The 22,504-nt window shown below is 41.2% G+C and overlaps 1 protein-coding gene across 3 annotated transcripts in view; it reads left to right on the plus strand.

Moving 5' to 3' along the window:
* The first annotated feature begins 346 nt into the window (after positions 1–346).
* The window catches only part of ITCH (itchy E3 ubiquitin protein ligase), a 49,666-nt gene continuing 27,508 nt past the window's right edge, over positions 347–22,504 (plus strand). Inside the window, exons 1-5 of one of the 3 annotated variants that reach the window (XM_083618530.1) lie at positions 347–623; positions 15,873–15,963; positions 19,423–19,564; positions 21,370–21,494; positions 22,335–22,472. In XM_083618530.1, coding sequence (XP_083474656.1) covers positions 15,894–15,963; positions 19,423–19,564; positions 21,370–21,494; positions 22,335–22,472 — 475 coding nt within the window. In that variant the 5' untranslated portion in view covers positions 347–623; positions 15,873–15,893. Of the gene's footprint in view, positions 624–15,872; positions 15,964–17,325; positions 17,461–19,422; positions 19,565–21,369; positions 21,495–22,334; positions 22,473–22,504 lie in introns of those variants that run through there. The other 2 variants (XM_083618532.1, XM_083618531.1) reach the window with 2 other exon arrangements.

Genomic DNA, 22,504 nt, shown 5'->3' on the forward strand with positions numbered 1-22,504 from the left:
AGGACAGGGTCCCCTATAAATCAGAACATGATGCACGGACCGTGGTTCACAGAAGCTCCTGCCATAATAAATGTGTTAAGTCCCCAGGACTCTTGCTGTTTTTTGCAAATGAGTCAGGGGCACGTGTCAACCACAGCGGTTTCCCCCACAGTTCGAAACAGAAATTGGCTAAATTCAACTGCAGAGTTGACAGCCTTCAGGCACCACCTTAAGAACAGGACGGAACCTGTAGAAGCCCTTTTCCCTGGATCCAACCCACCCCTTTTTTCGAGTAAACAGAAACAAAAGCGAGAGCCAATGAGAAAGCCAGGCATTGGCGAGTGGAACTGAACCAGGCCTTTCTCTCTCTGAGGAGCCAGTCGGAGCGCGCCGGGCTTCTCTCACGGTGTGCTGGGAATTGTAGTCCCGCCGGGTTTTTTTCCTGCGTCTGCGTACGCCTCCTCCTCCTCCTCCTCGTCGCTCCCGGCTCCCGCCTTCTGCCTCGCGCCCGCTCGCTTCTCCTTCTCCTTCCGCCTTTGTTGTGCGCGTGCGTCTTTCGCGCGCCTGACTTTGGACAGAAGCCGCCTCAGGTTGGACTTGGACTGGCTGCCATCTTAGGCGAGGAGCCGTCGCCTTTCTAGCTGGTGAGGAGCTTGCTGTGTGTTCTTCGAGCTGCCTCGGTAGAGGAGCTGGGCCCGCCGGGGCGGGGTGGGGGAAAGAAGGCTTTTCTTTCTGGGCCTGCGGCGAGGCCGAGGCCGAGGGAGGGGGCGTCTAGAAGGCAGGGCGGGGAGCTCAAGGTAGGCCTGGCTTGCGAAGGGTGGGCGGCGAGAAGGGGAAGGCTGGCAGCAGGTGCAGCAGCCTCGCTTAGGGGGAGGGAGGGGGTGCGGTGGGTGGGGTCCTGCCCTATATCCTTCGAAGGGAAAAGGGATTCCGTTCTCCCCTCCCTCTCCCCCACCTCCAGCTTGTGAGCTCAGTGCCTCCCCGCTTTACCTGTGCACCGAGAGGCATTCACAGCTTCAGACTGAGGGGTTTGGGGATGATGGGAGACACCCGCTCCCATTACGGCCTCTTCTCCCTTCCTCTCCTGCTATGCCGTCGGTAGGCGTTTTCTTTCCCCCTTCACTGAAGTTGTTCGCAGGGATTGTGCACTCAAGATGGCTTAATTTTCTTCTCGGTCCCCCTTTTCGCGACCTTGTGTTGTCAGGATGACGAGGCCCGGTGGGTGGGTGGGATGGATGGAGGTGTCCCGAGGTGGGTGGCCCTTTGGTCTGGGACGCAAAGCTGGGGGGTTGTATGTGTGACCCGAAGGTTCCCAGCCTCAGGGAAACACTCCAATGCTGTTTGTGTAAAGTACATGCTGTAGTTATGTGTATCCTTTGCTGCTTTCCACACCTCTTGGCTCTTTTCACCCATTCCAGTTTCGTTAGCATTTATCGGTATATTGTTTCCTGGATTGTTCTTATTCTCGTTGGCTTCTGTATATCTCTGTCATCTAGCGGCCATATCGGGACAGCACCAGTTGTTAAATACAGGGAATGCACTCTCTTCTCTTCCACCTGCTACTTTTTAAGGAAGCCAAGCAGATCCTGCTGTTTAGGTTATTTGGTTTGGATGGCTGGGTGGGGGATGATGTTTTGGAACTCTTAGCTGTGAAAATATTGTACATTTCAAAAGGTGTAGTACAGCCCTGACCAACTGAGACACTCTTGGCTTGTGTCCCTGTGTGGTTACAAACACAGTATCCCCTTGACGCTTTAATGATGTTTGCCTTTGCAAATATACATGTTGCATCTATACCTGTGGCATAAAGGGTGGATTGGCTTTTGCTAGATGGCTTTAGGTCACCTTATGGGGTTATTGTGAGGCTAAAGTGCTACTCTTAAGTTTAGAACAGGCAAGAGATAAATATAATGAAATGAAGTACATAATTGATAATGAAAGTCATTAAAGTTGAGGATTGTTAGCAACTGTTGTGTCTGTTGTTCCAGTTAAAAAGGCTGAACTGCTTTTAAATTCAGATACAGTTTGTGAATATTAAACACTGAACAGCAGAGCCTTCATCTTACAGGATTTGGAATGGGTAGAGATGGTGCTAAATATTTTAAATTATTTCAGACATTAATGGGAAGGTTTTGAAAGCTTTATACTACCACTTATAACAGTTCATTGCAGCGAATGTGTGGTAAGAGTTCCTTGGATGCATATTACACTGTAAGGAGGGGAATTGCTATATGGACATAAAGCCTTTCTAATGGTTACTCTAATGTTAGCCCCTCTGATTCCAATGTTTCATGTAACTGTTCATAAGTTTTCAGCCATTCAGCAAGATTCTGTGCAGAATTCATTTGACCTAAGTCTCTTCAAATCAGGTGACTTGTTAGGCTCTACAATGACTAATTGAACGGGAAGGTTGCAATCCTGTACATACTTACTTGGGAATTGGCCCTATTGACCACAACAGATCTATTTACAACCTGTTTTGTTCTTTTCCTGTTATTCTTTACTCAGTAATTTTGTAGTTGTGCTTGAAAGATTGCCTTGCTCTCTAGGGACCTTGTGCTACAAGAAATGTTAAAAGATGAATACAACAGAATCTTGAGACACCTTTACTTGTAACCACTTAAAATAAAGTTACAAATGTTTGAGAAACAGTACCAAAAGAGGGGAATATGTCTTAAAACAGAAATTACTGTAGTCAGTAGGACTTACTGAATCACTGGTATAAGTCTAAAACCAACTGCACTTGCATCCTGATCCTGTACATGCTTACTAAGAAGTCGGTCCCATTAAGGGTGACTTGTTTCTTTTTTTGTATGCTTACCGTATGTTTGGGGCCTTACTTTCAGGTGCACTTGCACTGTAAGTTGTACTGAGTTAGGTGGCTTTTACTCCTCAGTAAATTGCAAACTTTATCTTGCAGCACTGCAAAATATTTTAAATACATAGGAAGTCTGAAAAAAGCTTGTGAATTATTATTGAAAATACATTTAAAAATGAATTTAAATTGTGGACAAGTCATTTAAAAAGAAAGTTCTACTCATAAATCTTAGCTCCAAGTAAAGGTATTTCATTCTGCAGTCTTAAGTTTAGCACTTTTTGTTATTACAAAGCATATGAATGATAAATTGATATTCATGTAAAAATAGCACCATAAAGCCTGAATTTGGAAACTGAAAACAGACATGGTTTTGTAGGTCTCACCAAAAATTACTTGTGTTCTGATTCATTTGGCAGCTAACAGGCAAATATTTACAATGGATGAATGCCAATAACACACAATGATGCTGCTGCCAAAACAAAGTTGTTTTGTAAAAGAGGCCATTGAAATCGTGAACTAAATAATCTTGTATTGCATATTGGGTGTACACAGATGTCTTGTTCACACATTGCATTAGACCACAGTTTAAAGTGTTTTGATTACGGTGCACACCGCTCAAAAGTTCCTGTGCCTGACAGACAGGGCATGATGGCAATAACTAATAACAATTAGTATTGAGGCATACTGCCTCTGAAACTGGAGGTTCTGATAGCTGTCATGGCTAATAGCTTTTGATAGACATAATTATCCATGGATTCTGGAGACTTATCCTCCACGATGATCTAATTCTGCTGTAATGAAATGTTTTAAAGCCATTGGAACCAATGACCATTGCTTTACTTTGTGGTTTTCACTTTGTGGAAATAGGCTATATAGAATAGATAAGGTGATGGTCTTTGTTGGATCAGTATCTATTGGTATAGGAGCAAAACATATTCTTTGGAATTCAGCAAAGGGGAAATCTATGGAATGCTGTTTGTGAAAACTATGCTAATACACAAGAAGGTGTCCTCAAATACATTTGTTAAGATGCTTGAAAACTTTTTGTTTTGAAAAATGGTACATTCAGAAACAGATAAGAGAAGGTGGCATATATTTAAAAGGCATAATGTCTCCCCCACTTCATAGATAGTAGATTACTTTGTTCAGTGGTATTTGGCACTGATTCTGAAACTGCCAGGCGATGACACGTATAATGATAGGCTTTGTCACTAGGAACTTGTCCAATGCAGCCAGATAATTCCCAAGCTTGTTGTCCTTATGCTCATTATGGACCTACAGATTGTGAAATTGGTTTGTAATTATGAGAAATTTGCTGTACAGTACCTGTTTGTTCTTACCTCAAATATGAAAAGCATTTATATAAAGGAACAGAAGCAGTTGTTTGAATGTTCCCACTGATCTTTATTGCAATGTCAATGTTTCTTTAAAGATAAATGTTAATAAATAAATAAACTCTTCCAGGCTACAGGCTCATTGTGAGCACAGGTTTAAACTTGAAGACCTTCTGCATTCAGGTATCGTGATTCAGGGTCTTTTTCCTATAAAGGGAAAAGTATATACAAACTCAAAGGCCAGATGAAAGAGGTTTATGAAATTTATTTCCAGAAAAGTATTTCTGACTAACTTGTTAATTCTGTCCTATAGTACATTGTTTTCTAAACTTGTCTGATTCCCTTGTCTTCTGAGGTGCTGTTTAAGAAAATAACATTAGAATTGTAACTTTATCCTTGAAAACTTTGTTTTTAGGATGTGTAAATAGTATCTGCCTCAAAGGACTCTATCCTCTAGCAATCTGTGTGAACCACTATATTCTAGATGTACATATTGATTAAAAGAGGCTAGTGCCAGAGCAACAACTAACGCAGAGATGCAGCATGGACATTCTCTGAGGGATTATAATTCCCACTACATTGGGAGTGATTGGATAATCCAGTTGTAGATTACAGAGAAGTGGCAGAATTACCTGATCCCAGTGGAAGCTGTTTTGAAGGAGGCAAGGCCAAAGCATGCAAAGATGCACAGGTTGGTTGCCTTTATGGTTGGGCACTTCAGATTCTCGGTCTTCAGCTGCTTAATTTATATCCCATGATAAAGTAGCAGATTCATATATTTTCAGCTGTAGGGCAAGGTTTTTTCTTTCAGATGTTTGAATAGGGATGACAGCATCACAGTTGGAAGCAAAACTTGAGAACATCAGAGAAAAGTACTCTTGCAAGAGAAAACATTAACAGGATAGATTTCTGATGAATTCAGTTATTAGGAATTCTGGGTATTTGGACAAGGCTGAGAAAAATACTATAAACTTTAAGCTCATACACCTTTTTTTTTATTATGACTAGCATCCACCAAGCCATATGTGGAGTAGACCTGTTGAAACTGATGGATTTCAATTAGTCACAACTTAAGTCCATTTATTTTCATGGCTCTATGAGTATGGTTTGACTGGAGGTTTGCAGGGGAAAAATAGATGAAATAAGTGGGCCAACCCCTTCCCCAACTGTCCAATGAATACTGACCGTATTTTGGACATGTAATTCTGACTACTGTGGGTAAATAATGGGAGGAGGAATAGAATGGAGTTCGTTTTATTATTTTATTTAATTACAGTTATACCACTTTTATCTTTAGTGCTTGTGTCCATGTTGAATCCTGTTGAAATCCCAGGTACTGCACAGGGTTCCACTTATAAGCATTAGTTTGTAGAATGGAGTCTTGGTAAAGAATTTGGTCTGCTGTTGTTCACAAATTGCATATTTCTTGTGGGATATGCATGAAAGTAAAACTAACCAGAATAAGTTATTCTGTCCTCTTCACTTTGAATTATAATAACCTCAAGTTACTCTGGAGTACAGTAAAAACTTGTTTTCCTATATTTTGGCTGCAATTGAATTTTTAAACCAAGGTTACATAATGCTTATTACGATCATGAGGAAAAATGCAGTTATACCTGCGCAGTTGGATTTTCCAGTAGTGTTCAGTGTACAAAAGAAATGTTATCTTTTTAAAAATATCTCAATTTTTAAAAACAAGATAGCAGCAACCAACCCATGTAATATACTATTTGTTACAAAGAGCTCAGAACAGCATATATATTCCCAAGGCTATTTGTCATGGAGGCAATGCTTGGAACTCATCTACTTGACGTAGAGAAGAGCACTATTGATAGCTACTAACCATGATGACTATGCTCTGTCTCCACAGTTGGAAGTAGTAATGGTTCTGAATGCCAGTTAGTGGAAGCCGTAGGATCCTGTGCTCTAACTCTGCTTATGGGTTTCCCACAGGCATCTGGTAGGCCACTGTGATGCTGAATTAGATAGGCCATTGGCCTGATCCAGCAGGCTCTTCCTATGTTCTGATGGCAATGACAGTGGTCGGGGTAGCCAATGTGGTGCCCGGCAGATGTTTTGGTCTAAACATTTATCATTGGCCATACTGTGGGGGATGTACGGCAGCTGGGAGTCCAACAATGTCTAAAGGGGACTATGTTAGCTATTCCAGCTGTATGTTATAGCTTCACTGCATTTATATGGCAATTTTATACTCTTAATACACCATGAATGGAGATATGCCAATACTAGGTTGGCAGATGACCACTATGTTCTATGTGTGGTCAGCTTCAGAGGGACAGGGAACGTACAACAAGGAGAAAACAACACTGTGTCAAAACAACATACATACACAGAGAACTGTGCTGACAGCAACACACATATGCCATCCCACTCAGAGGGATGAACATAGGATGGTGAGGATATGCCTCCAGCACACACTACGTGTAAGATAATGCTAGAGTATTTCCACTTCATCTGCCCTGGTTGCACAGCCACCAATATCTCTGCTGCTTCTGGCCCCATGCATCCTTATAGGCTGGAGTCTGAATCCTTGTATGTCACTCACAACCACTTTTTTTTTGGAAGAACAGCACATACAAAGGGAGGGAGGACAGTCCATGCAAAACAACATTGATGTAGTTTCCTGGGCCTCCAGAGAACAGGACACAGCCCTCCCTAGGACAAAGTTTCAAGACCAAATGAGGGGAAGTCACTGTTGCCAAGAATTAAAGCGAAGTGGCCAAAACATCCAATAAGACAGGCACACACTAACTGCTGCAATCGTTCTTCAGCAGCTCCCTACATAAGGTTAGGAAGCACATAATGGGAGTTTGAGCCCCATTAGGAGGAAGGGGCAAATATGTTCCTACTCACCTTTTGCATGCCTGGCAAAATAACATAAAATCATAATCATGGCAAAAGAGGGAGCTCCTGGGATTCCCAACCCACAGTTCGAGCTCCACAAAGTGTTCACACTCAACTTCAGCAGCAAGACAGGCATCAGACAAACCATGGGTCATTGACATCATCCCACTGCAGCCCATGGATCAGATGTTACAATCACTGGGACTGCAAGATAAACCCTAAACCCAAGCAGCTTGTTTTCTATATTAGCTGTGGAGAACCTTTCATGCACAAGTCTGATTAGCCTGTCAGTCCTCTGAATTTGGGCCATGTGGTCATTTTGTACAAATCAGGCCTATATGTCAGTCACATGAGGACAGGTGTGGATATTTTTTTATCTCCAATCTAAGCAGTAAGACATCTTTTTTTCTAAACATCACAGCTCTAAGGCTGGAGATGAGCCTTTGGCCACTCCCACACCTTGAATTGTCTCATATGGTATCCCACATGACAACCATATGTCAAAATTAACTGGAGAGTGGGCCAGTTCTGGAGCCCGTCCTCTGGGTGGATCCAGTTCCCTACTCCCTTTTTACATCCTCGAGGCCCCTTGTTTGAATCCAGGTGACAACTGCACACTCAAAAAGGGTTGGACTGCTATACCAGGCACACTAGCCAGTTAGGAGATGTTCTGCATGGAGCAATAGCCTGCCTCCTATACAGACCACTTAGCCCCTTTTGCTCATCCTTCTCCTTGGTGACCTATGTGATACCTCCTCTTCCTCACATTTTGCCTGATGGGGAAGGATCATAGGTTGGTGTACATCTGTTTTGCACGTTGAAGATCCCAGGTTCAATCTCTGGTATCTCCAAGTAGGATAAGAAATACCTTCTTTTCTGAACCCCTAGGAATACTGCCTGTCAGAGTAGACAACACTGAATTAGGTAAACCAGTGGCTCCTTGACCCAGTATTAGGCAGCTTTGTATACTCCTAGCCTTGCTAGGTAGCATCCCAGTAGACATAAATGCCCTTCCCAGTCCTCCAGCCATGTAAAAAATCAAAACCCAAAACAGATGGCCTTGTGACAGTCTGGCAGAGCAGGGCTCTCTCATATTTCTGGGAACCTTGTGAGCAGAGAGTTGGGCCTACCGACCCTGAGACCATTCCTTATGATCCCATCCTAAGGTCCACTGAAGCCCCGTCATACTATGCTCTCGAAGAGGAATTCTCTTACCACTTCCTATCAACAAAGACACATGGCAGAACGTGGCAATGCCAAAGCCTTGACTCACAGGCAGTTTTAATTTCACTGCGGGGCCCACAGGACCTGGATGTTGGGTCCTTGGGTTAGGCCTAAGGCAGCAGTCCCAGTCTTCAATGGTTCAGGCCTCCTGCATGGACGCTATTACAGTTCTTCAAAGAAAAAAATAAAATAATAATTTTTCAGCAAGGGAGTGGCCATGTTGTGTTTATTTTTTTCCTGGGGTGCTCTTTTTGCACTAGCTGCCAGGGAGGTAAGCTCGGGGTCGGGCCTGGGCTAGGCCATGCAATTCCTTGTGGCTTCCATGACCCTCCAGGTACCCTCCTACCTCTCTCCCTTGGTGGTGGCAAGGGTGCCCTACAGTGGCAACAGTAAGCTGGTGCTTGGCTGGGGGGTGGCTCTGTGGCCGTGATGCTCTGGCAGAGCAGCTTTTAAACTGTTGCGGGGGGGGGGGGAGGAAAAGCCCACAGGAGCTGAATAGGGTTTGGAGCAAATCTCACTCGAATGACGATAAAATTAATGAAAATTTAAATGTGGGAGGTATACAACTCAGCACTGTGAATGCAGGAGCACATGATTGCAGTTGAGAGAGGAGAAAGCATCGTAGATCAAAATGGAAGTGCCAAAGACACTTGAAGAGTGAGTCTTGTAAATTCTCTGTGTTTATACGTATGCTAATGTTAGAAGAGTCCAAGCCAGTGTGGGTTAACTGAGGTGGACTGCAGAGAGCCAATGAGACACCGTTACCTCTGCTGCAACATGTAAGTGTTGTTAAGCCAACTGGGAGCAGAGATCATAGTGTTCTTAAATTAAATATACTACATATAAACGGTCAATCACCAAGAAAATCTGACACAGTAACATTTGATTTCAAAAAATGAGACTTCCCCAAAATGAGTGGTTTGATAAAATGGAAGTTGAAAGGCAAAGTCAAGAAGGTCAGATCAGATCACTCCAGAATGCTTGGGAGCTGTATAAAAATATAGTCTTAGAAGCTCAGGAAAGATACCATGAGTGTGAAGAGGATGCCAATGTGGTTAACAAGTGGAGTCAGAGAAGCTATTAGAGGCAAGAAGGCTTCCTTCCAGCCAGGCAGTCATGCTTCTGGTATATTCCATTAGCTCTGTTCTGTCCAATTTCCATTTTACCCCCCCCCCCCAGTTGCACTCAGTGTTATCTGGCCTGTGACAAAGGGTCCTCAGTGGACTAGGTTTTGGGATGGGGAGATTTTTTTGCTTGCTTTTTTCTACTTCTGCAAACATTGGGTTTCTCTCAACCATGCTAATACTTCCTGTTCCAGTTATGTAACTGGATGTCAATGGCGAAGTTTAGGAATATAGGATAGCAATTGTTCATATTTATTGTTTCATTAATATTTATTAAATTTCTATATTGCCCTTCATCTGAGGAATAGAGGGTGGTTTACAATATAAAAATACAAAAATACATACAATAGTAACAAACAAAAACAATGCCCACCAGGTTAAAAGGCTACAGATTGTTTCATTAGCCAAAGTCCTGGGAGGAAAGGAATGTTTTTGCCTAAAGATATGTAACGAAGGTTCCAGGCAAACCTCCCTTAGGATAGCATTCCTCATGCATGGAGCTACTGCAGAAAAGGCCTGTTCTTGTGTTGCCACCTTCCAAAGCTCTGACAGGGGAGGCACATGAAGAAGGGCCTCTGATGATGATTGCAGGGTCCAGGTTGTTTCATATTGGGAGAGGCAGTCCTTGAGCTTTTGCAGTACTGAGCCATTTAAGGCTTTATAGATCGAAACCATCACTTTGAATTGGACCAGGAAACTAATTATTTAATAATAAATAAAATTATAATTATTCTGGTGGAATGATCCTAATTTTTAGAGTTGTTCTGATTCCTGCCAGTAACAAACGTGTATGCTAGAGTCACTGTCAGGAAAAGCATTTTGCTCCACCACCCCCGCCCTAATCTAGCAATCACACCCTCAAATATCACTTAGGAAGCAAAGGGTATTTCCGAAATTTGCCTTCTTACGGCTCTTCACACATCAGCTGTACAAAGTTTGCTTTGCCCTTGGTCCCTTTGTGCTGATTGTTTGCCTCTTACTAGAATGTTACTGAACAGTCAGTTACATCACAGCACCTCAAGCAATTGTAGACAATTAAAATTTCTATGATACCAAACCCTTGGTCAGTAGTGAGGGCTTGTAAATTAAATTAGTAAAAGATAAAGATAAATAAATTAGTAGGTATCTTCTAGCCAATCAGTTGTTGTGCTTTGAGAACAAGACACTGTAAGCCATAAGCTTTCATTCCCTCCTCCTCCTGGAGTTGGATTGTTCAGACCATAGTTAAGATTAACTACAGTTTGTCTGGGATCAGACATTACAACATGTAAAGTTCATGCTTTAATGTGACACATATTGTTATTACCATCATAGGTACCTTGAAACAGCATCCATTCAAGGTATTTCCTACTTCAAATATATGTGCTAAATATATTTTATACTGAGTAAAATTGACACACGTCTGCAGTTCATTCTCCACCTTCTGACATTCAATATAAAATGAAACAGGATATTAAGAGTAGAAGACACTTAAGTGCCAAGTAGTCTTTACTTCTGCCTTTAAAGAAGGCACTTGCTGCATCTTCTGTTTTATATAGTGCATTTAAAAATAGACAAGTGTGACAGCCTTTAATCTGTTTGCTACTCACCTATTTCTTTGGCTAGAAAACGTTTGTTCAATTTAAACCTAATCTCCCAGTTTAAGCTTGTTAATTAGTTTTCCATGACGATTGCATGTAGGGGAGATAAACTCATAAGCCTGCTTATTAACAGTATTTTGCCTATTTGCAACTTTTTTAAAATAAATACCTTTCAACTAAGAATAATCGGTTCCTTCAGTCTTTGACATCTTTTTATATTCTTTACAATTCCTCATGTAAAGTGAGGATGCTGAAATTCGGTGAACAGATGTGGCTAAAGCTTTCAGAATGGCCATATTATAGATGAAGTTAATAAATTCAACAATTAACTCAAAATGAGTTATTTGCAACACTATTTGGGGTAATTTATTAACCTTAATCCCCCCCTTCAGTATGGCAGCCAGTTTGGGTACCTCAGCCCATTTTATTTCCCCCTTTCCCTAGTCTCCATCCCCCAAACAGTAAGCCAGCACTGTATGGCCACTCAGCCTTCATTGGCCTGTTTTGGGTCCCCAGTAATGCTAGTGATACCTCCCTTGTCTGTGTGGTTAGTGCTGTTTTGGCTACTTAAATACTGGCACTTAGAGAATGAGTTTTCCATTACTTGTATAGGTTGATGGTGATGTTTCAGGGCTCACTACTGTCTTGATTCCTCAACCTATCAATTACAGTTGTGAAAGCTCTTAAAGATTCAAAATCTGCAGACTTGCATAATAGTGAGCATCAGAAACTTCTCCTTACCTAATGTTTTAGGGTTATTGGATGCTTATATGAAGCATTTCCTTTTATAACTGTTTCAGATGACTAATCTCCTACCATGATGATCATGTGGTATAAGTCATGGGCAAAGGAGGTCCCGATTAGTTGAATTACTGAGGCCCATGCACTTCAGAGGAGTGTTTTTTTTAACCAAGTGAAATGTGATGCCCTTGAACTGGTTCAGACAATTTTGCCACCAATGGGTTATGTTAAATAGAGATCACTGCACGGCATAAAACTCAGCATCTGAATTCACCATTAGGTTAATAATAACAAATAGTAACTTTCTCTGTCTGTTGTATTCCTTTCTGTTAAACATTCACACAGGTTTCCTCCGTGGTGCTGTCAGACACTATAGCTAGAACATTAACCTATGGTTAATTTTGACAAGTTGAAAGTAACTCTGTCTTTTCAGAGATAATCAAACAGGTTGCGTGTCTCTGCTAAATAGGAATTACTTCATATGACTGAAATAAGCCCAGAGGCTTTCCTCTTAACCATAGGGACAAATAAAGCTAGGTTGTGAAAATGCTTTTTTAACTATCACAGAGTTTTCTTAAAAGTAGGCAAATTAGAGCTGTGCATCCCAAGATAGGCAGGTTATATTCCTGGCCCCCAGAAGTTTGATTCATCTCTACCCATGGAGTCCCATGTTCCATAAAACAAATCCCCCACCTTTCTCATATGTGCATACAGCAAGCTAACTATTTGCAATAGTAATTATTGTAGGAAGAAATTAATATTAATCATGCTTAGCATTTATATAGTGCTTACAGCAATTGCCCTATGTTTTATTGTTGTAATTCACATAGCAATCCTATAAGGATGCGCAGTATTATTTTTATCTCATCATTTATTTTTGCTTTGTATCTCACCTTTTATACAAGGAACTCAAGGTGGCCTACATAGCTCACCTCATCTCCATATTATCCTCCTGTAAGGTATGTTAGACTGAAAGATGGTGACTGGCCCAAGGTCACCCATGTTACACATGGGGAACTAAAGGTGAGATTGCCTAAGTCCACCTAGTATGTTCCTGGTAGAGGTAAGACCAGGAACTTGATGAATATGTAAGCTGAATCTGATAGTCATATTCAGCACCACCACATGGAGTCCTGGTTCCTCTTAATCATGTATATAATTGTACCTCCCTGGGCTATAACTGGGGAACTGCATGCATAGTCTGGGAAAGGAGCCTGGGTCCTAAAGCATGATGATTCCTGCAGCAAAGTCTTTCCTCTTTGCCACGAAAAGGATAGCAAAGGGAAGTAGGGATTTGGAATTGACTGGAGAGAGAAAGGAGGGGACACACACAAAGGAATCATAAGCTCTTTGTCTCCTTTCCCTTCCCTGCAATTGAGCTCACGCCATGTGAATTATTCATAGATTCCTGTTTGTGTAAAAAGCCGTACATGTCAATGGGGCATTATGCTAGAGTGCTCAGCGAGAGAGACCCCCTAATTCACTAAGTGAGGGAAAAATAACCAAGATACTAACTGGCTTTTCACACAAAAAGTACGTATTCAATGCAAACACGAAGAGGTGGGTGTTGAAGAGTAACAGTGGCAGGATCCTCGCTGATCCCCATGCATTCTGCTGCTGCTGTTGATGGTTCTGCAGCAGTTGAAGTACAAAGCTTCTGTCTGGGGGGGGGGGAACGTGGCAACTCTGTAGGAGTCCAGAGTTTCCACACAGATGCAAACCTGAAAATTACTGAATTACAGGAAACTGCTGAGCTGTTGTTGTTTTTCCCTTTTTTCCTCTATTCTTCTTATAAACTACATAATTAAGTTAGCTGCCATTTCTAGTAGGGAAATGTTTTTGTTCATGAGGTGAGAGCAGCACATCATTAATACAGCAAATTCTAAAAGGTTCTTGATCATAAAGCATGCTTCCTATAGCTAAGGATTTCCAGGAAGAAGAAACCACCGCTGACATCAGCTAGGCAAATGTTTGAAATATTAATTTTATTACCAGCCTGAAAGTGTTGGTTCCTTATTGATTCAAAGGTGATAACTTTAAAACACTAAGGTCTGCTTATCAAATTGTAAGGCATATTAAAGTAAACTTGAAAATAGGAATAATTGATTTCTTGAACTTTGAAACTAAAAAACTCTCTTTTACATGAGACCTTCGAGTCCCACATGTAAGATTCTGATATCCAGCCCTACCAGATGTATGGGTGGTGGTGGTGATGGTGGTGGTTGTTATTATTATTATATAACTTCAGTCAAGTCTGGCAAGTATTCTCCAAATCTTAGTGGAAGTGTCCAGAACTATGTGCTGAAATATATTGACACATGGGGTTTGCGGAAGCTGTTTATATCTCTGTGCCATTTTGGAAACTCTTTGTGGGGTTATTAGATAGCAGTTTATACATGAAGAAATATTTCAATGGGGTTTAATCTAGTATGAGTAATTTGTTTCAGTTTCACTTATGTATGTATATGTACAGTTACAGATAGGTAGCTGTGTTGGTCTGCCATAGTCAAAACAAAAATTTTTTTTTTCTTCCAGTAGCACCTTAAAGACCAACTAAGTTAGTTCTTGGTATGAGCTTTCGTGTGCATGCACACGAAAGCTCATACCAAGTGTGCATGCATACGAAAGCTCATACCAAGAACTAACTTAGTTGGTCTTTAAGGTGCTACTGGAAGAAATTTTTTTTTTTGTTTTGACTATGTATATGTAGTTGTTTTCCAACTTCAGTTTGCACTAGTTAATTAGCTGTGTTTTTATTGTGTCTAATCGCACAGTTTTCCTGTATATACAGATGTTATACTAAATATTTTATAATTAGATCTAATCCAAGAAAATTGAGGGCAAATCATTTTGTTCTAATGAAAAAGAACATAAATACGAGAAAGGGATGGTGGGAGCAGGTGAGGCAGGGCAAGCTGGGTAGCTCACACTGGAAATTGGTACTAGAATCAGCTGAGACCATGTCAGTACTTTTCCTGTCTGTGTGGAGAATCAGTTAACAAAGTCCATTTGAAAGGGGTGAGGGATGTATCAGTGGTGATTGTTTTTGTTGAACATTTATTTCTCTTTGTAACCATATAAATGAATGTTTGATTCAGCTCTGTCATTGAAAGTAAATGGATATGATCAAGATGAAGACACAACCTTATTCCCAAGCCACTGGTTGCTTGCATCTGCTGATGAGTTGGGGTGGAGGAGAAGAGAACCACATATTTTGGCTCCTTCATTACAAATGATCACGACAGGCATTTCACCAGTATTTGTTTTGTTCTGGTTTGCCTTAAGAAACATTGGTCTGTCCATCGCGTATAAAACAATAGAATTGTAGAGTTGGAAGGGACCCTGAGGAATAATAATAATAATAATAATAATAATAATAATTTATTATTTGTACCCCGCCCATCTGGCTGGGTTTCCCCAGCCACTCTGGGCGGCTTCCACAGAAAACCAAAAATACACTAAAATATCACAGATTAAAAACTTCCCTGAACAGGGCTGCCTTAAGATGTCTTCTGAATGTCAGGTAGTTATTTATCGCTTTGACATCCGATGGGAGGGCGTTCCACAGGGCAGGCGCCACTACCGAGAAGGCCCTCTGCCTGGTTCCCTGTAGCTTTGCTTCTCGCAATGAGGGAACCGCCAGAAGGCCCTCGGCGCTGGACCTCAGCATCCGGGCAGAACGATGGGGGTGGAGACGCTCCTTCAGGTATACTGGGCCGAGGCCGTTTAGGGCTTTAAAGGTCAACACCAGCACTTTGAATTGTGCTCGGAAACGTACTGGGAGCCAATGTAGGTCTTTCAAGACCGGTGTTATGTGGTCTCGGCGGCCGCCCCCAGTCACCAGTCTAGCTGCCGCATTCTGGATTAGTTGTAGTTTCCGAGTCACCTTCAAAGGTAGCCCCACGTAGAGCGCATTGCAGTAGTCCAAGCGGGAGATAACCCGCTTAGCTAGCTCAACCCCCTGCAATGCAGGAATCTCAACTAGATCATATATGATGGCCATCCAATCTTTGTTTAAAATCTTCCAAAGAAGGAAAGTCCACAACTTCTTGTGGGAGTCTACCTAGATATCCTATAGTGTAGTTGTCTAATATATTAATGTATATGGCAACTGAGCTTAATTTTATATTTATATTTTTTCAATTGATCTCAATTTTAGTCTTTTTGTCTCAAGAGTAAAGTTATTATTTCTTGTTTCTTTATTCAGGTTCATGTACCTTCCTGTGGTATGGCTGGCAATGGGTCAAATTCAGAGCCTATCAGTGGACTAACTATGAAATCACAGCTTCAGATCACTGGTAAGTGTCTCAAACAGGCCTGCTTGCTGACTGTAGGGCCTTTGCTTTTAAGGGTAACTGAAGGAATTGCAGACTCCTATCTTTGTGGCCTTTTCCCACATCTTTGTGGGAAAATCTAAAACAAATCCTATTGGAAGGCATATAAAGATCCCTCATGTCAAGTCAAGCCATTTGCCCATCTAACTGTAACTGCCCCAAAGTCCTTAACATCAGAACATCTTTCCCAGCCTTATCCAAGATTTCTTTTGACTGGAGATGCTGAGGATTGAACATGTTCTCTGTCACTATTTCTCTCTGACCACTGGAACAGAATTTTTCCACTACTATGTTCACATTGCTCCTTCTCTTTGTTGATTCAGAGGTGTTTTAATGGAATTTTGTGCCAGAAGCCTTTAAATAATTTTTCTGTTCCAGCTAGTGTTGTTGGTTTAATCACTCTGCTTTGTTATTTCAGTGTCTTTTAAGCAGGTTTCTACAGACCTTTTATAAATTGGTTTTAACCCATTACAACTAGTGCATAGTGGGGAGCTTGTAGCCAGGGCTCCTGCAACAAACAGCCCCACAAGCCTTTGTGAGGCAGAGATGCAAGAGGGCATCAGAGGAGGGAGGGAAGGAAAGAAAGAGGGATAGAGTCCAGTGTTGCCTGCGGCGCCCCTGACAATCATTCAAGGCACCCCAGGGTGCCACGGCACACTGGTTGAAAACCACTGGAAAGAATGCACATTGCCTCCTTTTTTGTTGATTCATTAATATTTCTTTGAAGGTATTAATAGGTATCAAGTAACAGATAAGCAATACATTTGTATATACCAGTGGTCTTTGAAGGAAACTTTATTTTGGCTCATCTGTACTATGACAGTTAAGGCCAAAAATATGGTATATGAATGAGTGATCAGTATAGACTCCTAACTTGAAGAACCAGATGATAGGTGATTTTTTATTTTTAAGGCACAGGGGTTGGTGTCGCAACTTACTTTTAAAGTCCGTTTTGTTTTGAAAAATCTGTTTCATCTATCATAACTGTGTTGTAAGTAGTTAACACAGAATCTACTTCCTGCAAATTATTTATTATGTTAGAATTTAGCATCTTCACCTTGTATATAACACCCATCAGTGTTACTTTAGAAAAAATGTCCCAGTGAGCCCTCACTTGTCAAGAAAAATTGAGTGTTACCAAGGAAAGCTTGGCTTAGCTAGTCAATACTTCCAGTGACCCAGGCACTAGTGCATCTACTGTAAAAACAGGAAGAGGACAGTGTAGGTCTGCAGCATTGTCAGTCAAGATAATGACATCATAAGAGACTGCCAACATTGGAGAGACTGGATACGGAGAGATCTCGGCCAGGAAATAGGGAGATTTTGGGGAAGGAGTTTAAGCAACCTCTGCTATCTATCTAGAGGTAGGCAGACGGACCCAGGAGGCAGCAGATATGCTTGCCTTCATGATCATAAGCAATAAGTAGGGAATTCCACTTATCTCCAAGCAACAGATGACATGTTCTATGATTGACCACTCACACAAGTGATAAGCCATATAGCCAAGTAGTTGCCACTTCTTAGCCACTTCCACATATGCAGTGTGTACTTGTTTGTTTGTTTACATGGAATTATCTGTTTACATGGCACTTAACAAAGAACAGGTTTGCCTTGCCCCCTACATCAAGAGGTTTATAGGGAAACAGAAGAAGGGAAGGGAACTGATGGCAGGGATGAACAAGGGAAGAATGTGCAATTATTTTAGTTACATGCACTTTAGTTGCAGGATATTGAGAACAGAGGGTTGTTTCAAAGGCTTCATGAAAAATGTGTGGAAGGGCTTGAAGCAAGTGACCACAGGTAGTCAAATGGAGAGATGTTCTGGATGGCCTTTCCAATCATAAAGGAAAGCAAGGGAGAAAGAGTGGGTTTGTTTCAAGTAGCAGAAGATCTCTTCAAATAATTGAGTAGAGTGGACCTGGGTAAGTGAAAATCACAGGAAGCAGTGTGTTGGGATAGAACAACAGAAAAAAATTGAGGGTGGGGGGGAGAAACATGGAGGGTTTTGAAGATAAGGGCAAGAAGTTTATGTAACATCCTGGTGCAGGCAAAAAACCAATTCTGGGATTTAAAGAAGGGCTTGAAGTGGTCAGACTGACAAGATATGTGAATAATTTTGGCAGTAAAAGTGCTAGGTAGATGTGAACAGTTGATGGTGAGGCAAGACCAGAGAGAAATAAGCCACTTGCAATGGTGCAAGGAAAAATAAAATATATCTTGGCTGAGTGGTAAAATTGCCCCAGCTAAGTGGTACAATTTCTAAAGAGAAAGCTTTTTATTTGCTTGATGTTAATTTTGTCGAGTCAGGCTCACTTTCTCATTACTTAACTCACACACTGTAGAACACATTTCAGCTTTCTAAATAAAGCACATTTGTTTAAAACTTACTACTTATTTCACTTTCGTAACTGCAGCGAGAGACTCAACACTTCTGGTGCTAAATTTGACTAGTGTAGCTATATAAATACCACCAAGACAACAAGAAGACATGCAGAATTAATTGGTCTACTTTTTGAAATGCTACATGCTGCAGCCAATAGTGGTAACATAAAAGATTGGTTGTGGTTGGTATGGTACAGCATAAGAATATGTGTGAGTGCAAATGGAGCACACAGAACTAAGATGGTTGCATGCATCTTTACACCTAACTTAAAATGTGTGTATCTTTATGTTTACTTTAAAACAGGGGTCAGCAACCTTTTTCAGCCATGGGATGGTCCACCGTCCCTCAGACCATGTGCTGGGCCAGACTATATTTTGGGGAAAAATGAACGAATTCCTATGCCCCACAAATAACCCAGAGATGCATTTTAAATAAAAGGACACATTCTACTCATGTAAAAACACCAGGCAGGCCCCACAAATAACACAGAGATGCATTTTAAGTAAAAGGACACATTCTACCAGGCAGGCCCCACAAATAACACAGAGATGCATTTTAAATAAAAGGACACATTCTACTCATTGAAAAACACGCTGATTCCTGAACCGTCCGCAGGCCGGATTGAGAAGGCGATTGGGCCACATCCGGCCCACAAGCCTTAGGTTGCCTACCCTTGCTTTAAAAAGTGTCATGTAATTACTTAGCAAAAGGCGGGCATTCCAGCAACAAGAGCTAAATGGATCAGAATTGGGGTGGTGAATATAGTTTTGGAAAGGTTTAAGAAAATTAAATGGCTTGATATAGTGATGACTTGACAAATGTTTCATCTTAGGTTTTAAATTGATTGAATGGAAGGGGAAATCTTTGGTCCAATGTAAATATTACATCCAAATGAAAGGACTTTGTGCCATGGTGTCTTTTCTGTCAATGTAAAAGAGTTGTAATTTGGCTGTGGTTCCATAATCTACTTTGCTAGGTAATAGTAGAAACTTTAGAAGTTGCTGAAGCAAATAAAGCACTCATTCATTCTCTTTCAATAGTTATTTCTGCGAAGTTGAAAGAAAACAAAAACAAATGGTTTGGACCCAGCCCTTACGTGGAAGTCTCAGTTGATGGACAGTCAAAGAAAACAGAAAAGTGCAACAATACTAATAGTCCAAAATGGAAACAACATCTTACAGTGTAGGTTTGGAAATGTTCCTTATTTTGTTATTTTGTTATAAGAAACAGAAATGCAGCTGCCTTATACTGTGGGATGGATATTGACAAGAGAAAAATGCAGGTCTTATCAGGGTGTGTGATCATGGGAAATAGTATTTTGTTCTGAGCCATTCCCAAGATCTGTAATTGGAGAACTCCAAATCTTTCCCCCTCCCATCAGTTTTAATTCATTCACCTGATTTGTATAATATCTAAGTGCACACGATCACAGTGTGACCTTATAACCCTCGATAGCTTCACCCTTGTCCTTTTAATTATCCCAGTGACTTAAATGTTTTATACTGTGATGCCAATAAAAGTTATTGGTTTGATTTAACTGGTTTAAATGTTTTAGAATTTTTTTGTTTTGTTTTTAATTAGGCACAGAGGCAGACCAGTAGCTCTGCAAACTAGGTTATATGGGTTTCAGCCCCTTACACTGTGTAAGGTGTGGCACTAGGTGGGTTCCCTGAGCCTCATGAATGGCTATAGGGGGGAGTACAGGGAGTTTTCCATAAAAGGGAAGCCCAGAAAGTCCCAATGTCCATAGGTGAGCGACTGTAAACATCTTTGTATCTGAACCAAAGTGTAGAAGGAATGAGGAGGGAACTAAAGAAGCATATAGTTGCTAGAAGAAAGGATATTTCCCCCTAAAACTTAGTGAAAGGTGTATATACTGTTCTTGCTTCTAAGACTTCAAAACCTGCATGTAAAAATCTGCCTGTAAGATTTACTGTGAAATAAATACACTTAGAGTTGTTGTTTTTATTGTGCACAAGGTTCCCCATTTATGTGCTACTGAAATACAGTGGTACCTCGGGTTAAGTGCTTAATTCGTTCCGGAGGTCTGTTCTTAACCTGAAGCACCACTTTGGCTAATGGGGCCTCCTGCTGCTGCCGCGCCGCCGGAGCATGATTTCTGTTCTCATCCTGAAGCAAAGTTCTTAACCCGAGGTACTATTTCTGGGTTAGCGGAGTCGGTAAACTGAAGCGTCTGTAACCTGAAGCGTATGTAACCCGAGGTGCCACTGTAAACATATATTTGCAGGATTAATTTCTGTCATAAAAAGCCACATTTTCCTATCAATGTTACTACTGTTTGGAATATGATAGCTCTTGGAAGATCAATTGATTTGTGCATTTTTTGGGGGTGGGGTGTCAATTTTATAACTGTAAGTGACAGATAAGAGCTGTTTGACAGTGGAACAGACTCCCATGAAAGGTGGTGGACTCTTCCACCTTGGAGATTTTAAGCAGAGATTAGGCAGCCACCTGTCATGTATAATCTAGTTGAGATTTTGTTGGAAGGGACCATGAAGGGTCATCTAGTCCCACCCCCTACAGCAGGGGTCAGCAAACTTTTTCAGCAGGGGGCTGGTCCAATGTCCTTCAGACCTTGTGGGGGGCTGGACTTTATGGGGGGGTGAACGAATTTCTGTGCCCCACAAATAACCCAGAGATGTGTTTTAAATAAAAGGGCACATTCTACATATGTAAAAACACACTGATTCCCAGACCGTCCACGGGGCAGATTTAGAAGGCGATTGGGCCGGATCCGGCCCCCGGGCCTTAGTTTGCCTACCCATGCCCTACAGTGTAGGAATCATTGCCCAACATGGGGCTCAAATTCCTGACCCTGAAATCATTGCAGGGTGTTAGACTAGATGACCCTTGGTGTCCCTTGCAACTCTACAGTTCTATAAGTCTATGATTCTAAGTTACTCAGAAGTATTTTTAAATGGAACTTGCGAGTATGCATTACAGTATTTCTTGCTTCTTCTTTTTAGAATTGTCTCACCTGTCAGCAACCTGTGCTTCCGTGTATGGAGTCACCAAACGTTGAAATCTGATGTCTTATTGGGAAGCGCCACTCTAGAAATTAAAGAGACTCTCAAAGCAAACAATATGAAACGTAAGTATACAAAAGCATATAACTTGAAATGATGTAAACTTTGGTGTGTGTGTAGGCAAAAGTTAATATGAAAGATCCTAAGAAGTGTGATGCCCACCCCTGCAGTCTTCCAGAGGGTCCTAAGAACTAGAAATCATTCCATGAAGTCTCCACTAAAATTTGGTTCATTTGGAACATGTTTAGGTTCTGACTTATATGGTCCCTTTCGTGAATGGGGTTCTACAATAGTAGGCCTGGCACAGAGAATATGCAACTATGCTTAAACTCTTATTATTAATTGTACGGTTATGAGGGCTCTTTTGTTTGATGTTAAAGATATTCATGGATGAATTTTGCTTCTGCTGATTATTGAGAGAAGGGTGGCACAACCTGAGGATGACATAAAAATAAATGAGAATTATGCATTGTTCTGCTAGGGACATTTAGGGAAATCAGAACAATATACCATATAACATTAATTCATTGCTAAGAATCTGATGATACCTGTTCTGTGGTAATTGTTGTGGGCTTTACCCACAAGAGCAAATGCTCTAGATGAACTCTGCTCAGTGCAGCTGTTGAATATGGACTAATCTTTGATTGCATGGGCTGAGCATGGATGTCAAATTTAAAACGAGTTAAAGCTTCAGAATCCTATTTTTCAGTAAGGAAATTAGTAAAGTTTTCTGAGGCTCACCATGTGCAGTGATCACTGAATGTGTAATATGAAATGGAAATGTGGTCATTTCTTAAAAGCTTTCCTCAGCTTTTTCATGAAATTGTATAAACCTTAATCAGTTCACTGCAATAAAAATACAAGGCAGTTAAGAACATTGTTTTTTTTTGGTATATTTTCAATAGTTGAACAAGTGGTGGTGAATATGATGCTTATTGGTGACAAAGAATCAACTGACGGGATTGGAGAGTTGTCTGTCTGTTTAGATGGCATGCAGGTAGATCCTGAGCTGCTGAGTAATGGTGATGCTTCAAGTAGAAGAAGTGAGTAATATTTACCTTCTATGTGTACACTT

The sequence above is a fragment of the Podarcis filfolensis genome, assembly GCF_964270895.1.
Source record: "Podarcis filfolensis genome assembly, chromosome: 6".
Lineage (NCBI taxonomy): Eukaryota > Metazoa > Chordata > Lepidosauria > Squamata > Lacertidae > Podarcis > Podarcis filfolensis.